The sequence below is a fragment of the Physeter macrocephalus genome, chromosome 9 (assembly GCF_002837175.3).
Source record: "Physeter macrocephalus isolate SW-GA chromosome 9, ASM283717v5, whole genome shotgun sequence".
Lineage (NCBI taxonomy): Eukaryota > Metazoa > Chordata > Mammalia > Artiodactyla > Physeteridae > Physeter > Physeter macrocephalus.
The window spans coordinates 77,778,182-77,797,733 of NC_041222.1; the positions used below are offsets into that span (position 1 = coordinate 77,778,182).

The 19,552-nt window shown below is 47.1% G+C and overlaps 1 protein-coding gene across 5 annotated transcripts in view; it reads right to left on the reverse strand.

The window, feature by feature from the left end:
* Positions 1-19,552, reverse strand: part of GOLM1 (golgi membrane protein 1) — a 117,813-nt gene that overhangs the window by 90,564 nt on the left and 7,697 nt on the right. For all 5 annotated transcript variants that reach the window (XM_055087263.1, XM_028494104.2, XM_024132873.3 and 2 more), the window contains 2 exons: positions 16,618-16,767; positions 14,662-14,841 (listed from right to left, as the gene is read on the reverse strand). In XM_055087263.1, the coding sequence (XP_054943238.1) occupies positions 14,662-14,841; positions 16,618-16,746 (309 nt within the window). In that variant the 5' untranslated portion in view covers positions 16,747-16,767. Of the gene's footprint in view, positions 1-14,661; positions 14,842-16,617; positions 16,768-19,552 lie in introns of those variants that run through there.

Consider the following 19,552-nt stretch of genomic DNA (forward strand, 5'->3'; position numbering starts at 1 on the left):
AGAGGAGGGGGAGGAGGAGGGGAGAGGAGGGGGAGGGGGAGGAGGAGGGGAGAGGAGGGGGAGTGGAGGAGTGGAGGGGGAGGGCAGAGGAGCGGAGGGGAGGGAGCAAACCAAGACTGCCCTGATTGAGAACCTGCGGTAACCCTCTCCCAGGTCACAGGCAGCCCAGCCTCTAGCCCACCGTGACCTGGGTCACAGAGAACTGCCAGGAGGACCCAAACAGGGCAACCAGTGGGAACCCCAGATGGTTCTTTGCTGCCTCTCTAGCAGCTGGCTCTCAGGCAGAACGGCCTCCTTCTCAGCGCGCAGACCCTGATGCTCTGTCATCAGCTGCCAGGGGACTTGGGGCCCTTCCCCTGGAGCAGCCCACTCGGGGTGACCCTCCTCGGCACCACGCCCCAGGCCTCACCAGGACAGGCACTGCTGGAAAGCTGCCCACACAGGGGCTGGAGCTGGAAAATCTTCATCCCTGCTTTCGGAGGAAGAAAAGCACTGATAGCAGCACATACAGCCTCAGCAATCCAAACGCTCCCTGGCTGTCCTACAACTGGCCTGGAAGCGCCCCTGCCGCCAGCAGCGTGGGGTTCAGCCTCCTCCCGACCCATCCACGGCACAGGCCACAGGAGGAGCTGGGCTGAGCCCCTTCCGTGGGCGCCAGTTTTCCTGTTCCCAAATGGGAATCTCAACAACTTGCCCTCCCCTGTGGGAGAGGCCACAGTTTGGGAAGTTCTGACTTTCCGCAAACAGGGTGTACACAGACACTTGGGGACTAAAGAGAAAACTGAACTAAGGATATGGATCCAGGGCTGCAGCCAGCGCTCCTAACACATCCCACACTGTTTTAAACAAGAAACAGCAGATCTCACTCATCAGCACCAAAGGGAAATACATGAAAAGACAGCTAGGTCCAATTCCCTTTTTGTATTTCACATCAAACGCCTGTCCTGCAATGCTGGGTTAGAAAAACAGAGGGTCGGGGAGCTGTGAGGAGGGGAGAACCAGACAAAAGCCACCCAGGGGCGCCCCTCGCTCCCGAGGAGCAAGGAGATGCTGACGGAAAGGCTCTTTCCTGTAGGAAGAAGCCGAGCGGAGAGCGAGCACCTTTGCAGGGCTTGTTTCCCTGCCTGTGGACACAGGAGAGCAGAGCACAGAAAACTCATGCCTGCCTGCTCAACCGAGACGGTCAGGGGCAATTCACAGACGGGAAGGCAAGATACCGCCTTCCCCGCGGAGCTAACCCAGGACGTACTGTGACATCTAATTGGGTCTTGAACCAAGTAAGCTTCTCCCTTAGTTTCTCCTGACGTCCAGCACCAACCACAACAGACCCCAGGTGCCTTCCTTGCAAAGCAGGGACAGCGCAGAAAATGTGTTTTGCTGTTTCTCCTAACAAATACTCTTTTTTTCTTTTTAATGTTGGGGGGTAAATTACTTGAGTTTAATCACAAAGCTGTCTTTGAAGGCTACATTCAAGCAGCAAACTAGAGTATTTACAACCTGAAAAGACTGAGAGTCTTCTGAAACACTTTTTCTCAGGAAACAGATTTTTTTTTTTTTGCGGTACGCGGGCCTCTCGCTGTTGTGGCCTCTCCCATCGCGGAGCACAGGCTCCGGACACGCAGGCTCAGCGGCCATGGCTCACGGGCCCAGCCGCTCCGCGGCATGTGGGATCTTCCCGGACCGGGGCACGGACCCGTGTCCCCTGCATCGGCAGGCAGACTCTCAACCACTGCGCCACCAGGGAAGCCCAGGAAACATTTTTGGTGGATTGCTTTCACCTGCTTCCCCTTCCTGCCTCTATACAGACCTGTCCCTCACCTCTCCCCATCCCACCTGCCACCCAGGCCTGTCCACTCTTCCTCCTGGCCATCTCTCAAATATGCTCACTTTACATAATTCATTCCACTCCTAGCTCAATTCAGCCCAGCAACATGTTTGATTCAGATATTTCAAGAGCTGCCTGAGTGGTCTGCCTCCTCTCTGCCCAGCTCCCTACCCTAAGCACGCTCCCCAGGGGCCTGGGCCTGACTTTTAAACCCCCAGATCTGGTCTGACAGCCTTGATCTACAGCTTGAACCCTGTGATGGTTCCCCTGTCCTCAAACTCAAGTCCAAACCCCCTAGTGACTTAAAAAAGATCCTCTTCTTAGGACCCCTGCGCCCCTCTCTACTCTGAGCCCAACCCCTCTCTCTCTACGCCCAGCCACCAGGTGCTGTCCCCGCACCCCGGGAGGGACACATTCACCTGTGGCTTCCAGGTGACACCTGAGACGGCTCTCCTCACACAGTGACTCACACAGCGTGCAGACACCCCGCTCCACCTGCCTGGTGGAAGATGCACTAGGCGTCTGAAGCATGCAGCTCTTACTTACTGTGCCCTCCTGAATGGCAAAGGCTAATGCACGTTTTTCAGATTCGTTCCCAGCAGGATTTAGATTCAGATCAGAGGTATTCACTTGCAACTGGAATGCTGAACAGGGTGAGGGTGCTGGAGGTGCAGAATGCAGCCAGGCATGGGGACCCTGGCTCTGAGCTAGAGGTGCAGCAGCGGCCTCCCGTCCAGCTCTAGGTCGGGCACAGGGAGTGCGCCTTTGGGGCCAGTCCTGCCTGGTGCCCAAGGAGCCGTCCCTGGCCCGGGGCTGCTCCTCCAGAACCTCCCACCTTTCTATAGTCACCTGCTTCCCTGTACTAAATCCTTTCTGCTTAAAAATCGACCCCGATAGACCTATTAACTCGTCTTTCTGCTGCATTCGACGGGAAGTGCACAGACAAAGGGCCCGGCCTGGTCCACCACAGGGTTCAAGGCTAGCACCTGGCAGAATACTGAACAGATGGATAGAAACGGACATGGAGAATTAATGGGAATAAAATCAGAAAAGCTATTTTAGAACCCTTGATTCTTCAGTCAACCACAGGGGTAAAAGGTGATAAAAATCAAAAAAACTACTTTTATCTGCACAAATCCACTCTGATTCCCTAAGAAAACCCACTGTCTGGAAGAAAATCATCACAGTTCCCAGCTACGGAAGAAAGGCTGGCCCAGAAAGAAGAAACTGGAACACTCAGAACTGTGTCCTGCTGTTTGAAAATTCAGTGTGGTGAGGCCACAGGGGTGGAAAGAACCAGCAGTCCGGGCCCAGCCCTGCCCCCGCTGGCCAGTCTGCAGGCCCCCGAGCGGGGTTACCTCTCAGGGGGTCAGTCCTCGCCTCCATCTCAGAGGTGACAGTGCCTGTCTCCCAGGCTGGCACGTTGAGAAATGACATGTGTTCACATGTGTGAAAGCATTTGGGGAACTCTCAAGCGGGACAAATGGCCAGACTTCTTAATGCTCGTCGTTTCCTGTTCAAGAGGCAGAATCTTACAGAGGAAGTCACTCACAGAAACCAACGCTGCCGCGACCGAGGGAAGCAGCCCCAGCCCAGGTCCAAACACCGCACAGGGACCAGGAGGCACACACCCGGGGTTCTCCTGGCCCCAACACACCCACCCACCCCCTACTACCCGTCACTCACCACAGGAAAGCCCCAGAAACGTAGGATATTTTCCCGCCACACACCTCAAACAATGCCTTCCAGAGCCCCTTCGTGCCCCGTGTCACCGTGCAAGAGAGGACAAACCGGCAGCTGACGGGCCACCTCGATGGGGGCACAGGTCACACAGGTGAGTGACAGCAGGGGGCCGAGGCAAGTGGAATGGGGGCCCGTCCTTCCTCCACCTTCCCAGCTGCCTCTTCTATTTAAGATTTCCTCTTCCTGGACACGAAACAGTTAACACGTCGCCAGCGTCCCCTCCTCCACCATTCCGCTTCACCACCTTTCTTCTTTTAGGTCAGGAACCACACAGGAACCATATTTCCACCACAAACGAAATGTTACTCAAACGATTTTCTTTGCACTACACTCAGTGTTAATTTACATATTTTAACAAATAAGTGAAAAGTCTCAATATGCCAAAGCAGACAAATGGCTGCAAGAAACCAGCCTAGAAAGAATGTTCCAAACAAAACTATGGCAAATGAAGCTATTTCTGACTCTCACTTCTGGCAAGTGAAAATGAACACAACAGCAGGACGTTCAGCCTTCCCTGGACAAAGTGCTACTCAGTAATTCAGGGTCTCCCAGACTGCTCCCCCAACCATCTCAGATATTAGGTAATCAGTCCCTCAAATGCCTTTAGGGCCACCACGTGGCTACAGGGCAGCAACTAGTCAGGAGGCTACCCAAGATCTTGGTAAGTCTTCAGACCCACAACCATTAACTGGCATTCTGCCAAGAGTAAAAGAATGAATTCAACCACTCTGTGCCATCCTCAGGAGTCGATGTAAACCTGTACAAGAGACCCTCCATTAGCTTTTGCCAAAACTAACTACAACCTGGGGCTCTGTTTCCACCGAGGACCCTTAATAACCTGTTTTATAGGTATACACCTATACAAAGAAAATAGTATTTCACTGGGTGCTTATGTGAGGATTATTTGTACCCACACAAATGTGGTGGTTTAAAATTATCCCCTCAAGTTCTTGACACTGCTCCCCAAAATGGAGTCTAATTCCCGCCCTTTCATCTGGTCTGGCCTTAGTGACCTGCTTCTAACTAATGCACAGGAAGTGACCCTGCAGACTTCTGAGGCCCAGCCAGTGAAAGGTGTACAGGATTGAATACTGTAGCCCCAAATTCATGTCCACCCAGAACCTGTGAATGAACCTGTTAACAACCTCATTTAGAAACAGGGTCTGTGCAGATATAAGTTGTAGTGAAGTCAGGTGGGTGGGCCCCAAATCAGCATGACTAAAGAGAAGAGGTGAAGGTACAGAGACACAGAGGGAAGATAGAGGCAGAGACTGGAGTGATGCACCTGAGGGTCAAGGAATGTCAGAAACCGCCAGCAAACACCAGAATCTACTACAAAAGCCAAGGAAGGGTCCTCCCCTAGAGGCTTTGAGGCAGCATGGCCCTGCTGACACCCTGATTTTGGACTTGCAGCCTCCAGAACCATGAAAAAACAAACTTTCGGGGTTTTTTTTGTGTGTGTGTGTGGTACGCGGGCCTCTCACTGCTGTGGCCTCTCCCGTTGCGGAGCACAGGCTCCGGACGCGCAGGCTCAGCGGCCATGGCTCACGGGCTCAGCCGCTCCGCGGCATGTGGGATCTTCCCGGACCGGGGCACGAACTCGTGTCCCCTGCATCGGCAGGCGGACTCTCAACCACTGCGCCACCAGGGAAAGCCCAAACTGTCGTTTTAAGCCATCCAGTCTGTGGTATGTGTCCTGGCAGCCCTGGGAAACTCCTGAATTGCTTACTCCCTCTTCCTTTGTTGGTATCATCACCCTGGGAACCCAGCCTCCATGCTTCGAGGAAGCCCCAGCCACATGGAAAAGCCACGTGTAGGGTCCCTGACTGCCAGACACACGAGTGAGGGAACCCTCAGGCAACTCCACCCCAAGCCTTCAAAGCACCCCAGGGACTTCCCTGGTGGCGCAGTGGGTAAGACTCCGGGCTCCCAATGCAGGGGGCCCGTGTTCAATCCCTGGTCAGGGGACTAGATCCCACATGCATGTCACAACTAAGAGATTGCATGCCACAACTAAGGAGCCCGCCTTCTGCAACTAAGACCCGGTGCAACAAAATAAATAAATAAATATTAAAAAAAAAAAAAAAAAAGGCACCCCAGACGGTGGATTGTGGAGTAGAGACAAGTTGTTCCCTCTGGGCCCTCCCAAAGTGCAGATTGTGAGCAAAATAAACGTCTGTCATGGTTTTAAACCACTGTGTTTGGGGGCAATTTGTTATCTAATAATAAATAACAGGACAACACATGTATGTATAATCATGTTCACCTGACTCAAACGCAGATCTTCACATTCAAAACATGGTCCCCTATGCCAATTAGATGCCAAGGCAGTCTACAAAAGTTCCCTTCAGCAAACATTTATGAAGAATCCTCTTATCTGGAATTATACCCTTGCCTTCCTACCTAAGGGAGGGTCACCTCAATACCCCTAAGATAACAATGCAGAATAAGCCAAGAGTTTCTGGGTCTTTTTAAATGACGTGCAAAAACTAGGTGTGTTCAAACACGTTTATCATTTAAAGAACCCACTTTATCTACAATCTTCATGGCACACTACATTTATAAAAGCTTGAACGCAACCATAATTTATAAAAGCTTGAGTGTAATGTGTATTTTTAAAAAGGGGGGTGGAAGGTTCCCAGTGGTTAATCTCTGAGTGATGGAATTACAGGTGATTTTGATTTTCTTTTTATATTTTCAAAATTGTCTACAACAACGTTTTGATAATTAAGAAAAAGACAACTTTTTGACATTTACTTAAGCCTGACTCATATACAATCATTTTTTGTTTTAAAACAAAGCTGAATATCCCTACTTATATATAACTCAGGAAATGAGCTTCCACCCAGTTAACTTGCATAATAGCATTTATGCAAACGCTCTCAACCACACCTATTTATGCAACAGACAGGAATGCAGAAAAGAAAGAAAATGAAAATGACAGTTCCATCTCCAAGAATCATCTGAAGTCTCATTTGAAGTGTTTACCATCAAGCGATCAGTCTGTGAGATTTGGTTCAAATTATCAAGACAGAGAACCTGACTGATCAACCGCTGCCCTGGCAATGGGTGCACTTCACTGTGCCAGGCTTCTCCCTGCATCCAATGGGCTGTGGCTGGTGAAAAAGGAACAGGCCAGGAAGGTGCCGAAAGAAAAAGACAACGAACAGCAGGACCACATTTGGTGAGCGAGGTTGGAAAGAGCTAATAAAAATGTAATAATATATGTGTACAACTTGTGTTCCAGCAATTCAACTTTTAAGTTTATCCCTAAAACTCATTTGATCATGACTCACAATGACAAATTATAATACAGTGTAAACATTCACATATATTTTTATATATAAGCTGACACAATGGTTTTACCAAACAATACAAAATGATATAACAGTACTCTAATATTTTAAATGTTTTTAATGTGGGTCATAACCTAATAAATTATTATTCACGGCTCATTAATGGGTCCCAAATTATAGTCAGAAAAGTACTGCAAGCTTGGAGAAACTCACAGCTGCTGAGCGAGCTCGGTAGAAGCAGCTCATTCTCTGCAACAGCCAGACCCTAGAAACAACTTACGGGCCCACAGCAGGGGTGGGTAAACTGTGGTATATCTATGCAAAGAAATAGGGCACGGCAGTGAGAATGAAATCAACTAGATCTATATACCAACAGAGACCTCAAAAACAACGTTCACTGTAAAAAGCAAGTTACAGAGTGTTAGAGCAACCAAACATATACAGTAAGAACTCCCCGCCCCCCAAAAAAATGCATTGCTTTAGACGCATGTAGTAAAAGTTCAGAAATAAAAACTACAATCATTAAAATTCACAGTAGTGGCTTTGAGCAGGAGGGAAAGAGGGACGGAACTGACAGGGAAGACACAGGGGACCACAACTTTCTATGTTATTGTTTTAAATAATTCCTGAGTTAGGAGCACAGAGGTATTAACTTACTATTCTTCTGACCTTTCTGCACATCCAGCTATTTCATAATGAAACTGTTCTAGGTCTCATGACATCACTGTAGCGCAGCTGTTGAGAAGCTCACGTGATGTTTCCCACTTGCTACCCATTCTCGGTGACATCTAAACGGGAGTCTGAGCAAGTTGGTCTCAGTACTGACGACCCTGAGACACACCTATGTCCCACATCTGGGTGGATGGCGCTCGCAGGGGAACAGTAGTGAGCAGTACATCTGCAGCTTGGCACACCTAAAAACTTCCAACGATTCCAGTAAACGTGGGTAAAGATGAAAAATATATCTTAGGGAAAAAAAGCAATTACTTTGTAACAGTACTGCCAATTTAAAAAAAAAATTATATCTCAATTTATAGTGCCCTCTACTTTTAAAATCATTTCATTGAGGAAGGGTCAAAAAAAATGAAAATAAAAACCTGAGAACACAATTTTATTTTTTTAAGTATAATACCATGAAACATCTCATCTCCATCAGCAGTCTCTGGATTAGCTACCTGCATCACGATGATCTTGTGTGTGTGCGCACAGTGCGAGTGCATATACAATTTTTTGAAAATTCTACACTTCTGAGGCCCAATATTCAGAGATTCTGACCTAGTGTATTTTATTTATCAGTATATATATTGATTATTTTATTTCATTTATTTATTTATTTATTTTGGCCAAACCACACAGCTTGCGGGATCCTAGTTCCCCAACCAGGGATTGAAACCATGCCCCCTGCAGTGGAAGCACGGAGTCCTAAACACTGGACTGCCAGGGAATTCCTGACCTAGTGTATTTTAAAACTCTGTAGCTCTTGGGTAAGCTCCCAGGTGACTGTGCTGGGCAGCCAAGCGAAGAGCGACTGCTCTGAATCAACTTCTGTAACCAGTAAGTTCAAAACCCCAAGGTGAGGCATAAACACCAGCCAATTTCATAAGCTGAACTGATGATTCTGCACCACTGAACTCTGGCAAGCAACAGAGGCTTTGATGGGGAGCACAGCCACCCGATCAGGTGACCTCATCTTCCATCGCCCAATTCTGAGCCCTACAGAGAAAAGGAAAAGGCACCAAAGAAGCAAAGGAGACCCAGCCTTGGCCCAACTGCTCCTCCACGGAACATGACTCTTAACTCAGAGGCCAAAAATCAGGGGTTTTACATGAGTTTTGTCTCTATGATCCAAACCTGTGCTGTCTACTATTTGGCTATTTAATTTTTTCCTTTCAGTTTTATTGAGATATATGTGGCATACAGCACTGTGTAAGTTTAAGGTGTAGAGCATAATAATCTGACTTACATACATCATGAAATGATTATCAAGTAAGTTTAGTGAACATCATCTCTTATAGATATAAAATTAAAGAAACAAAAAAATTTTTCTTCCTTGTGATGAGAACTCTTTAGGATTTACCCTCTTAACAACTTTCATATATAACATACAGCAGTGTGAATTATATTTATCATGGTGTACATTACACCCTAGTACTTATTTACCTTATAACTGGAAGTTTGTACCTTTTGACCACCTTCATCCAATTCTGCCTCCCCCCACCTCCGGCCCCACCTCTGGTAATCACAAACCTGATCTCTTTTTCTATTACTTTGTTTTTGAGGTATATTTGACCTACAACACTATGTAAGTTCCTGTTACACAGCACAGTGACTCAGTATCTCTATACACTTCAAAATGATCACCACAGTAAGTCTAGCGACCATCTGCCATCATACAACGATATTACACAGCTATTCACCATACTGTCTATACTTCATGCCTGTGACTCATTTATTTTGCAAATGGAAGTCTGCACCTCTTCATCTCCCGTACCTATTTCTTTCCTCCCTCCATCCACCTCCCCCCTCCCCTCTGGCAACCATCTGTTTGTTCTCTGTATCTATAAGTCTGTTTCTGTTTTGTTGTTTGTTCATTTGTTTTGTTTTTTAAGATTCCACATGTAAGAGAAATCATACAGTATTTGTCTTTCTCTTATTTCACTTAGCATAATACTCTCTAGGTCCATCCAAGTTTTTGCAAATGGCAAGACTTCATTCTTTTTTATGGCTGAAGAGTATTCCACTGTATGTATACACCACATCTTCATTATTCATTCATCTACTGATGGGCACTTAGGTTGCTTCCATATCTTGACTATTGTGAATAATGCTGCAATGAACACAGGGGTGCATATATCTTTTCAAATCGGTGTTTTTGTTTTGTTTTCTTAGGATAAACACCCAGGAGTGGAACTGCTGGATCATATGGTAGCTCTATTTTTAATTTTTTTGAGGAACCTCCATACTGTTCTCCATAGTGGCTGCACCAATTTACATTCCCACCAACAGTGCAAGAGGGTTCCCTTTTCTCCACATCCTTGCCAACACTTGTTATTTGTTGTCTTATTGATAACAACCATTTTGACAGGTGTGAGGTGATATTTCACTGTGGTTTTGATTTCCATTTCCCTGATGATTAGTGATGTTGAGCACCTTTTCATGTGCCTGTTGGCCATCTGCATGTCCTCCTTTAAAAAAATAGTCTATTCAGATCCTCTGCCCACTTTTTAATTGGGTTCTTTGTTTTTCTGATGTTGAGTTGTATGAATTCTCTGCATATTTTAGATACTAACACCTACCAGATACATAGTTTGCAAATATCTTTTCCCATTCATCTGGCAGCCTTTGGTCTTGTTGATAATAATTTCCTTTGCTGTGCAAAGGCTTGTTTAGTTTGAGACAGCCCCATTTGTTTAGTTTTGCTTTTGGTCTGTCTCTACTGTCCAAACCTGTGCTGTCCAATATATGGCTATTTAATTTTAAATTAGTTAAAATTAAATAAAATTCAAAATTCAGTTCCTTAGTCCCACTAGCCACATTTTAGGTATTCAACAGCTACACGGGGCCAGCGGCTACCGTACCACAGAGCAAAAAAAGGGAACATTTCCACCGTCACAGGGAATTCTGTTAGACAGTGTTGACCCGAACGAAGCATGAATTTCATTACCACACTGTCCCTGATAGGTTCGGCTTTCAAGCTTCTACCGAGCCCCCCACTTGGGGACTTTCATGCCCATGCAAAGTAGCAACGCCAGCCTGAGGTAGGGATGCTGGCCAAGCTTGGAACTCCCTAGGTCACGTGAGATTTGCACCCATACGTGCCAGCAAGCCAGCTCCTCCCACAGCTGAGAATCACTATTAGTCCACCAGTAGGGTCTTTAAAATTCTGAAAAAGAGCCTCATTCCAATTCAAAGCACGAGTGCCAACTTCCTAAGATTAAAAAAAATAGATAACACAGAGTCATGTACTGGGGGTGACGGACCAGCCCAACTTCTCTGGGGACTTCCCAGCCAGATTGAAACAATCAGGTAATTTTTGCCTCAGAATTTGGAACTGGGGACAAAGGAGAGCTAGCGGGAATACGGTAGTCTTTGGAAGCAAGGAGACAGAAAAGTGATCCCATCACCCAGCTTTAACAACTATCAACTCAGGCCAACCTGGTTTCTTCTGTGCCCACACCCAGGCCCCCTGCATGATTTAGGTGATGGAGAGCCCTGGAGAGGCCCCCTGCGGCCCAGAGAAGCAGGGTCTGCACAGAGCAGGAGGCCAGGGGCAGAGATGGAGGCCCCGCTGGCGGCCATCCAGGGTCTAGGTCACATCCTAGGTGACAGTTACTCTCTCCCTTTGGACCTCAGATCCCTCCCTGTACAATGAGCACCAACTTCATGAGGCTACTGAGAGGAAGACAGGAGACAATTCCTGTGTAATGCTGCACGTAACCCTGGCTCAGCAGAGATTTGAAAAACACGCGCTCTGGTCGCTGGTGTGACAGCTGTTGTTGATGTTCTTTCCACAGCTCAACTGCGCTGTTCGCGCTTGGCTCTAACAGACACCCAACACCTCCTTCATCTCTTCTGAAAGCCAGGACAATCTGTTTTCATGGTTTTAATTTAGAAGAAAAAAGAAGAGTCCATACCAAAAATAATAATAATATTATCACTCCAGATGCTGTGGTTTACTACTACCTTTACCCCCATGCTATCACCATTACTACCACGACGACTAGCTGTAATAATACTAGCTGCCGCGTTTCTGCTCCATGTCAGGCACTGTGATAAACCCTTCATAAATATTACACTGAATCATTGCAGCCATGCTGCAAAAGGGATTCTGTTGTTATTTCCACTTGGCGGCTGAGAAAACAGGTCCAGAGAACTTAACTGACTTGCCTGAAATCATGCAGTTAAGAAAAACAAGGATTCGAACCCAGGGCTGCCTGGCCGGAAGCCCCATGCCATTCACCGCCACCCCAAACTACAGCAAAAATCCTCCTGGAGCTAAGAAACAAGCCCCCATCTCCACCCCCAAAATGAAAAGAACTTTGTATCATATCTCCTAAAAGCTTAAAACTCCAAATGAAAGGACTCTCACCCTTTCCCAGCGGCTATCTGACTCTCTCTCAAATGTGTACTTTACCTTCTGTACCGGGGCTCCTCGACTTTCAATATCCACTGTTAGATGTTTGCTGTGACTACCAGAGCCTTCCTCCCCTTGGATGCTCAAACAGTTCTTGAACTTGGGGGTGGGGCGGAAGTGCTAAGATCCCGCATTATGTCCCCTTCTCTAAAAAGAAGCCGTAAAACTGAAGTGTTCAGAACCGAGGTGTAACAGTCACCTGGTTTCTAGCTGGGAGATGTTCCCTCTCATTTCCTCCTATAGAGGTAGATGTTTTTAGGAAACAGTCGGTCAATCACATTTCAAAGAATTCCAAGTCTGAAGTCTTATCCCCACAAAAGCTTACACTCAATAAACCAGCATTTCTATATCTAGGGCTTGCCTGTGGTGATGAAGCTTCACTGACTGTGTTACTATGAATTCGCTAGAACAAATGGTTCTGTGCAGCGCAGTCTCTGAGGACTCTGCCCATACGATACGGGAAGCCCGGCTGTCTGCAACCTGTTTTACAGGACTGGAGCCCCTTGGCGTACCAAGGCCAAGGCAGAAGGTCCCATGAGCAGAAATTACCCTGCAATTGCTCTTCCTTCTTCCCACCCCAAAAAGGCACCCATACTTTGTGCAATGCACAAAAACATCCAGAAGCTTGGAGGAGTATGAAAGGAGAGATTAGTCATTCCCAGAATTTTGGATTTCATGAGCCAGTAAAATTTCAGAGGCATTTGGGAGACTGATGAAGTTAAGAAAACAAGGACAGGGGGCTTCCCTGGTGGCGCAGTGGTTGAGAGTCCGCCTGCCGATGCAGGGGACACGGGTTCGTGCCCCGGTCTGGGAAGATCCCACATGCCGCGGAGCGGCTGGGCCTGTGAGCCGTGGCCGCTGAGCCTGTGGATCCCGGTCCGGGAGGATCCCACATGCCGCGGAGCGGCTGGGCCCGTGAGCCGTGGCTGCTGAGCCTGTGCATCCGGAGCCTGCGCCCCGCAACAGGAGAGGCCACAGCAGTGAGAGACCCGCGTACCACAAAAAAAAAAAAAAGAAAACAAGGACAGTTAAAAGCAATAATCAAACACCACATGCAGACACGAACAGCCCTTCTATCTTCTATCACTACCATTTCAAAAAAAAAAAGTTAAAAACACAATGTAGAAGGCCAGAGAATCAGAGTATCAATAAAAGACAATTCTTCCTACAGAAAACAGAGTCAAATTTTCAGGTAATGACACACATACACACAGGGGTGGAGAGGCAGGCAGACAGGTACACAAAACATCCTCCTTTTTCCTCCCTCCCTGCAGATGGGAAAACCTTTCTCTGGCTGGTCCCAGACCTTCGCACATACGGTCCTTCCCACCTTGCCCTGTCCAGTCCAGGCCCAATGGGGCAAGGCTGCTGATCTCTGCTGGGTCCCCTTTCCCAGTCCAACACTCTCCAGGTCTCATCACAGGCCTCCTTCCTAACTGGGCAGAGGGCCAGGGTGCCAGAGACCTTCTTGGCACGTCCTGCAAATCCCAGATGGAGTTTCTGCCAACTCTATCCCTTGAGAATAAACTCTGCAGCCTCCCAAAGCATGCTTCAGGAGGTTAAGCATGTGTACACACTGTGAGAAATGGCAAGGTCCCATTCTATTCAGTTAAAGGGGATTTCAGGAGCACAAATAGTGTCACCCACACTTGAGAAAAAGGGAGAACTTTCCTATAGGAAAGCACTTTATTATAAAGTTATAGGGAGCACTTTCCTGTAACAGCATTACAACTGGAACAATTCCCAAAGAAGAAATACACATTTGTGACTATGAGAAAGTACTCTGCAAATAAAAAAAAAAGTATTTCTCACCTTTTAAACCAGTTACATAGGAAAAGTCTGAGGCCCTATCTAGAAATGATTCATTATCTGGTAACTAGTAGCACTTTACACAGATTTGGCTCTTACTAATCCATGTGCCTCTCTCTGTGAAATGCTTGATTTATTGGAAGGAGGTCATATCCTGAGATGCATTATCTTGAATGTGGACTTGGTTTTAATAGGAAATAGTCAAATCTTGCGAGGAAATAAATAGTCATGAGTTTGATGCACTTTAGAAAGGAAGATATTAGTAACTCACACCATTATACAATTTAACAAACAAGAAAGTGGAGTCACACAGTCCCAAGAAAACCAGAAAAAGCAAGACACATAAAGCTTAGATATGCTCACTAATGGGAAGCCCCTTTTTTAATCTGTGCAGGATCTGGTATTTTTTAAGTTTAAAAACCAGCACTCTTGGGTCCCCTACTTTCTTTGTTAGTATATATTAGGAGGTCTACATCTCCTCTCACTGTGAGATACTCAAGGGCACAAATGCCATTCCTCTGTGAGATACAAGCGTCCGGCACAGGCCTGGCACAGAGTAGGTACTTAATGCATACTTGTAGAAAGTAAGGAAAAAAGGTAACAGGAGGATGAACGTGCCGCTAAGACAGTTCTTTTGCACTTCTCCCATTTATCAGCACTGCAGAAGTTTTTCCAACAAACCCATCCAGGGCCTAATGGCGATATGAGGAGACGCCCAAAGCTTGATCAAGAGGCTCATTCCACATAACTACATTACATACACACACAGCGGCCTATCCTCCCACTGAGGAGAATTCGACAGGGTATAAATGGTACTTAGAACAGGACTGAGAGGAAAACCAAGCAGGTCTTGCCTTTTCATCCTGGTATAACTTGCTGACGCTCTCCATCTGAAAGTTGTGGCTGGACTGAATTTTGTCCAGCTGTTCCCGCTGCTTTTCCAGCTCCCCCTGGAACTCGTTCTTTTTCATCTCCACGGCCCCTCGCTCCGCTGCCGCCCTGCGGACCCTGCCTTCCAGCTCCACGATGCGCGTCTGCAAGGACATTATTTGTGTTATGATGATCTGCAGTCATGATCATTGAAGTTACTACTACGACTCCCTGAAGTCAGATGATGGTTACCATTTTTTAGCAGCAAAGTAATTTTATTTTTTTATTCTTTAGCCGTGCCTCGAAGTGTGTGGGATCTTAGTTCCCCGACCAGGGATCGAACCCGCACCCCCTGCATTGGAAGCGAGAAGTCTTAACCGCTGGACTGCCAGGGAAGTCCCAGCAGTATTTTTAAATTAAGTATGTACTTTTTTTAGACATAACACTATTGAACACTTAACAGACTACCATATAGTGTAAATGTAACTCTTTATGCGCTGGGAAAACAAAAACTCACGTGACTTGTTTCATTGCGCTACTGGCTTTATTGGGGCAGTCTGGAACTGAATTCAGGATATTGCCAAGGTCTGCCTGTACATAAAATGCCTTATGCTTTACCTGGCGTAAGCTGGTGCTCAAATATTTAGTTCCTTTTCCTCACTAACAGAGCATTTAAACGCTCTTTATAAGACACAGTCTCTGAAAACAGATTCAATTCTCTGGACACCAAGACCCCATCTGCCCAGAGAACAGGGGTCCAGTGGAAGCTCAGACAAAAGCACTACAACCGTGGGGAGGTAAGCATGAGAGGAGGACAAAACACCCCTATGGGATGGATTTCCATGGCTAAGAGCTCAAGCTCTGCCATCAGAAAGACTGGGTTGGCATCGCAGCTCCCCTTGTCCTTAACCTCTCCGAGCCTTAGTCTGCCCACCTGTGAAATGGGGAACATAAAATCCCAACCTGAGAGAGTCTGTGTACAAAAGAAGGTAATGTATGCAATATATCCTTAAAGAAAAATTATTCTGACGCTTGCTAAAATGATAAGGAAAACTTTATTCAAGGCTACTGCAACAGGGGTCATGACTATTGCAGTCAGGAGAGAAACTGTTCTCAACTCTGAGCACGGCAAAGACAGCAGAGGATTTATAGCCAACGAAGGAGCCGAGTGAGGGGGTCAGTGGGTGGAAAAGCACTAAGAGGGTGGGGAGATTCTTGCTAAACTGGCCTAACAGGAGTCTTGCTAAAGGCAGGCCCGGGGCTAGACATCAAAGATAAGGGATGAGGACCCTGCTGGGGTATCGGGGTGGAGGGATGAGTTAGCTGGATTCTTTGCTAAGCCTGGCCTGGGCAGGCCCAAAACAGGATGGGGGACCAAGACGGAGGCCTAGTCACGAAGGGGGGCTCCTCGGAGGCTGACTAAACTGCGGTCAGTGAGTCTCTGTCACTGCTCAGCACTGCCTGACCCACGATGGGCAGCCATGAATGGGAAAGATAAAGTCATGATTATCAGTAAATGATGCTGATAAAGATTGGTACCTCTAAAAACACATTTCTCATGCCCGTTCTCCATGTGCATTACCAACACCACTCTTAGATTCTGAGTGTGGACTGCAGGACCAGAACGGGCTGTGGGCAGGTTCCTTACGTTAAGTTGCCTTCCCAGAACCAGCCCAAAAGGCTTGACTGAAGATTGTTAACTCACAGGAAGAGCAGAGAGGCATGTCCTGGCAGCAATCCTAAGAAGTCACAAGGGGGTCCTCTCCCACCCAAGAGCAGAGCTGGCATGAAGTCGGGCCCAGGGCTGGGTGGGGGGACATGCAGAGCCCCCAGCGAGCATTACAGCATGCAACACCTTAGGTGGTGATAAAGAGCAAGCCCCTCGGACCCCACCGCCCAGCAGCTTTAAATACTCTATGACATCCACACAAACAGAACACCTGGAGATCCACGCTCCGGGAGCTTGCAATCCAGTAGTTGAAGCCCAGGACAATGATACAGGCCACCAGGGCAGCCAGCACGAGGGGCGGCGACTTCATGCTCCGACGCCCGTTTCCCAATCCCATCATCTCAAAGACCAGGCTGAGAATCTGCCAAATAAAAACAAATACACAGGCCTCAGTACCAGTATTACCACGCTCCAGGCACACCACATCCGTCATCACAACCAACACGAAGCTGTCCTGCCCCGAAACACGGGCTGGCGTCTTCTCCTTGAAATGCAAAGCTGTTGGTGGAGAAGACCGTGTAAGGAGCCCACCCAGAGCCAGTGGTGTGTGCCCTGGGCAGGGCGGCCAGACCCCTGGGACAGGCTTGTGGGAGCAAGCACCGTCCTAGAAACCCATCACACACAGGCTCAACACCTCGGGCAGGTAACAATTTCTCGTACGCTTCAGTTTTCTCGTCCATAATTATAGTTCTTCCCTCCCAGTACAGTCTGAGAAATCATCATCTCTTTAAGCAGCAATAGCAAATATTAGTGCTTCTACATCACACTAGAAACACTCCATTTCTCATTATTCCCCAAAGCCTTTTTGATCTGATTCCTAACCAGGGAGGGCTTTTTACCCTGTGACAGAATTGCCAAAGATACCCAATTAACGTGTTTCCTGAGCAAAGCCGGAAAGCCTTCTAGAGATGTGTGAAGCCAGGACCGGAGGTGCCCCGCCTGCAGCAGAAACAGGCATTCATGCTCTGCTTCCTTTGGACACTGTTCTCTCCCTTCGAAGCCGTATCTGTGCAGCACAGCCGAGTTAGGAGGAGACTTCAAGGGCTGCAGGGAGCATGGAGCTTCTTAAAAGAAACACAAATACAGCTGAGAAGAAAGGAGCTATGTTTCACTCACGGGCTTCAATCCCAAGCCAGGTCTGGCCGGATCCTGGCCCTGGTCAGCAAGGACAAGGGAAACTGACTTTTCCAAATGGCTTTCGCTGAGCCAGATCAAAGGACCTTATCAGAGGGAGGGCAGCACACACAATAGACAGTCTCCCTCAGAACAGATATGCTTTTATGCCAGGTGTGGCCAGCAACGAGGAAGAGGAAAAGGAGGTGAGGGAGGAGGGGGAAGGGAGACTACCAGGGACTCAAGCTTTGAGGTGAAGTTCCTGCAGGTGAGAACACAGAAGAGCTGACAAAGCTGGCTCTCCCCCATGGTATCTGTAGCTAAGTATGTCCCTGGGAGACATCCTCTCTCTCTGAATGAGCAATCTAGTTGAATCACCTAAAACAAAGCACCCCCAGAATTCCCATGAATTGAGGGCTGAGTCCAGCCTCCACTGGCTGATGGCTTCTTCACCAGCTTCTGGTCTCTCGGGACAAAAGAGGGAAAAAAGTTTTAAATTCAAGTGACAGTTGATATCAGCAAACATTGTACATACTAACAGAGACGAATGCTCAGAAATACTAAAGTTCTAGAAAATCTTATAGGTCTGCTAAAAATGTCTCCACTGCCTCATCCTGTTTGATTTTGATCAGTTTTTTTTTTTAACGCATTAACTTTTTAAAATATAAGACGACAAATACAATTGGGGAGAAAAATCACACGAAGTGTAAAATTAAAAATCCTCCTCTTCCCACTCCGCTGGCTGTATCCTTCTATTCTAGCTGCTCTTAACCCTCAGAGAGCATCAGAATCGCCTGGAACATTTCTTAAATTACCAACAACTGGGCCCACTCCTCCTTTCTCTGTAAAACTTTTTGCCCATAATTTTTGGTTGTTGATGTTTTTAAAATAACCTAATCTTATCACTCTTTTCTTTAATTGCTTCTAGATTTTGCTTATGTTTAGAAAGACATTTCCTACTCTAAGTTTACATATACATTTACCCATATCTCCTCTCAACATATCTATGGTTTCATATTTATATGAAACCATATAAACGGTTTCATATAAATGTTTCATCCACTTGGAATTCCTTTTTGACGTAAGGAGTAAGGAAATACAAAGAAAACAACTTTTTTTTTTTTTTTGTAATGGCTGGCCAGTTCTTTGGGCATCCTTTATGGTATAAACTATTTTTACTTAGTTCTTTGAAAGGCCATCTTTGTCATATGCTTAATTCCCTAAAAATAAACTTTTAGATGGGACCCTCACTTGACCTTTTGTTATTCCTGCAGATGTAAGTCAGGGTGGGTATACTGTAACTCTGAAAACAATGTAACTCAACTCTCACTTCAAGAAAGTGTACAGATGATCATTTAACATTCTCCTTCCTTTAGCCAGTCAGTAAAAAATTTAATGAGCAACTACTAGGGGACAGGTGCTGTGCTAGCACCAGGAAGCTCAGGGCAGTGTTAAGAGAACAAACTCTGGAACCGGATGGCCAGAGTCAGATCCTGGTTCCACCTCTTCGGAGTCACAGGACCCATCTGTGCCTCACCGTCTTCCTCAGAGGGTTAAAGTGCGTAACAGATGAGTAAAGATATGAGAAGTGCTTAGAACCACAATTGGCACATAGTGTCAATTGCTCGATAAATGCTGACTATCATTATTAGAGATGGAAAGATGAATAACAAATCATTTCCAGATCTGGTCTTCTTCTCGTTTTATAAGAAAAAGGTGATGAATGCTTCCCTTCCTCAATCGTTCTACTTTATAGGAACCAGCCACCTGCGTTCCTCCCTTGACTCTGCTGTCAACTGAAGCAGCAGTAACTGCCATCTCCTGGGACTGACTCCGGATGCCGCTGTAGCAGGAGACATCCCAGACCAGGACCACATTATGTAAGAGAGAGATTCCAGGGCTTCCCTGGTGGCGCAGTGGTTGAGAGTCCGCCTGCCGATGCAGGGGACGCGGGTTCGTGTCCCGGTCCGGGAAGATCCCACGTGCCGCGGAGCGGCTGGGCCCGTGAGCCGTGGCCGCTGGGCCTGCGCGTC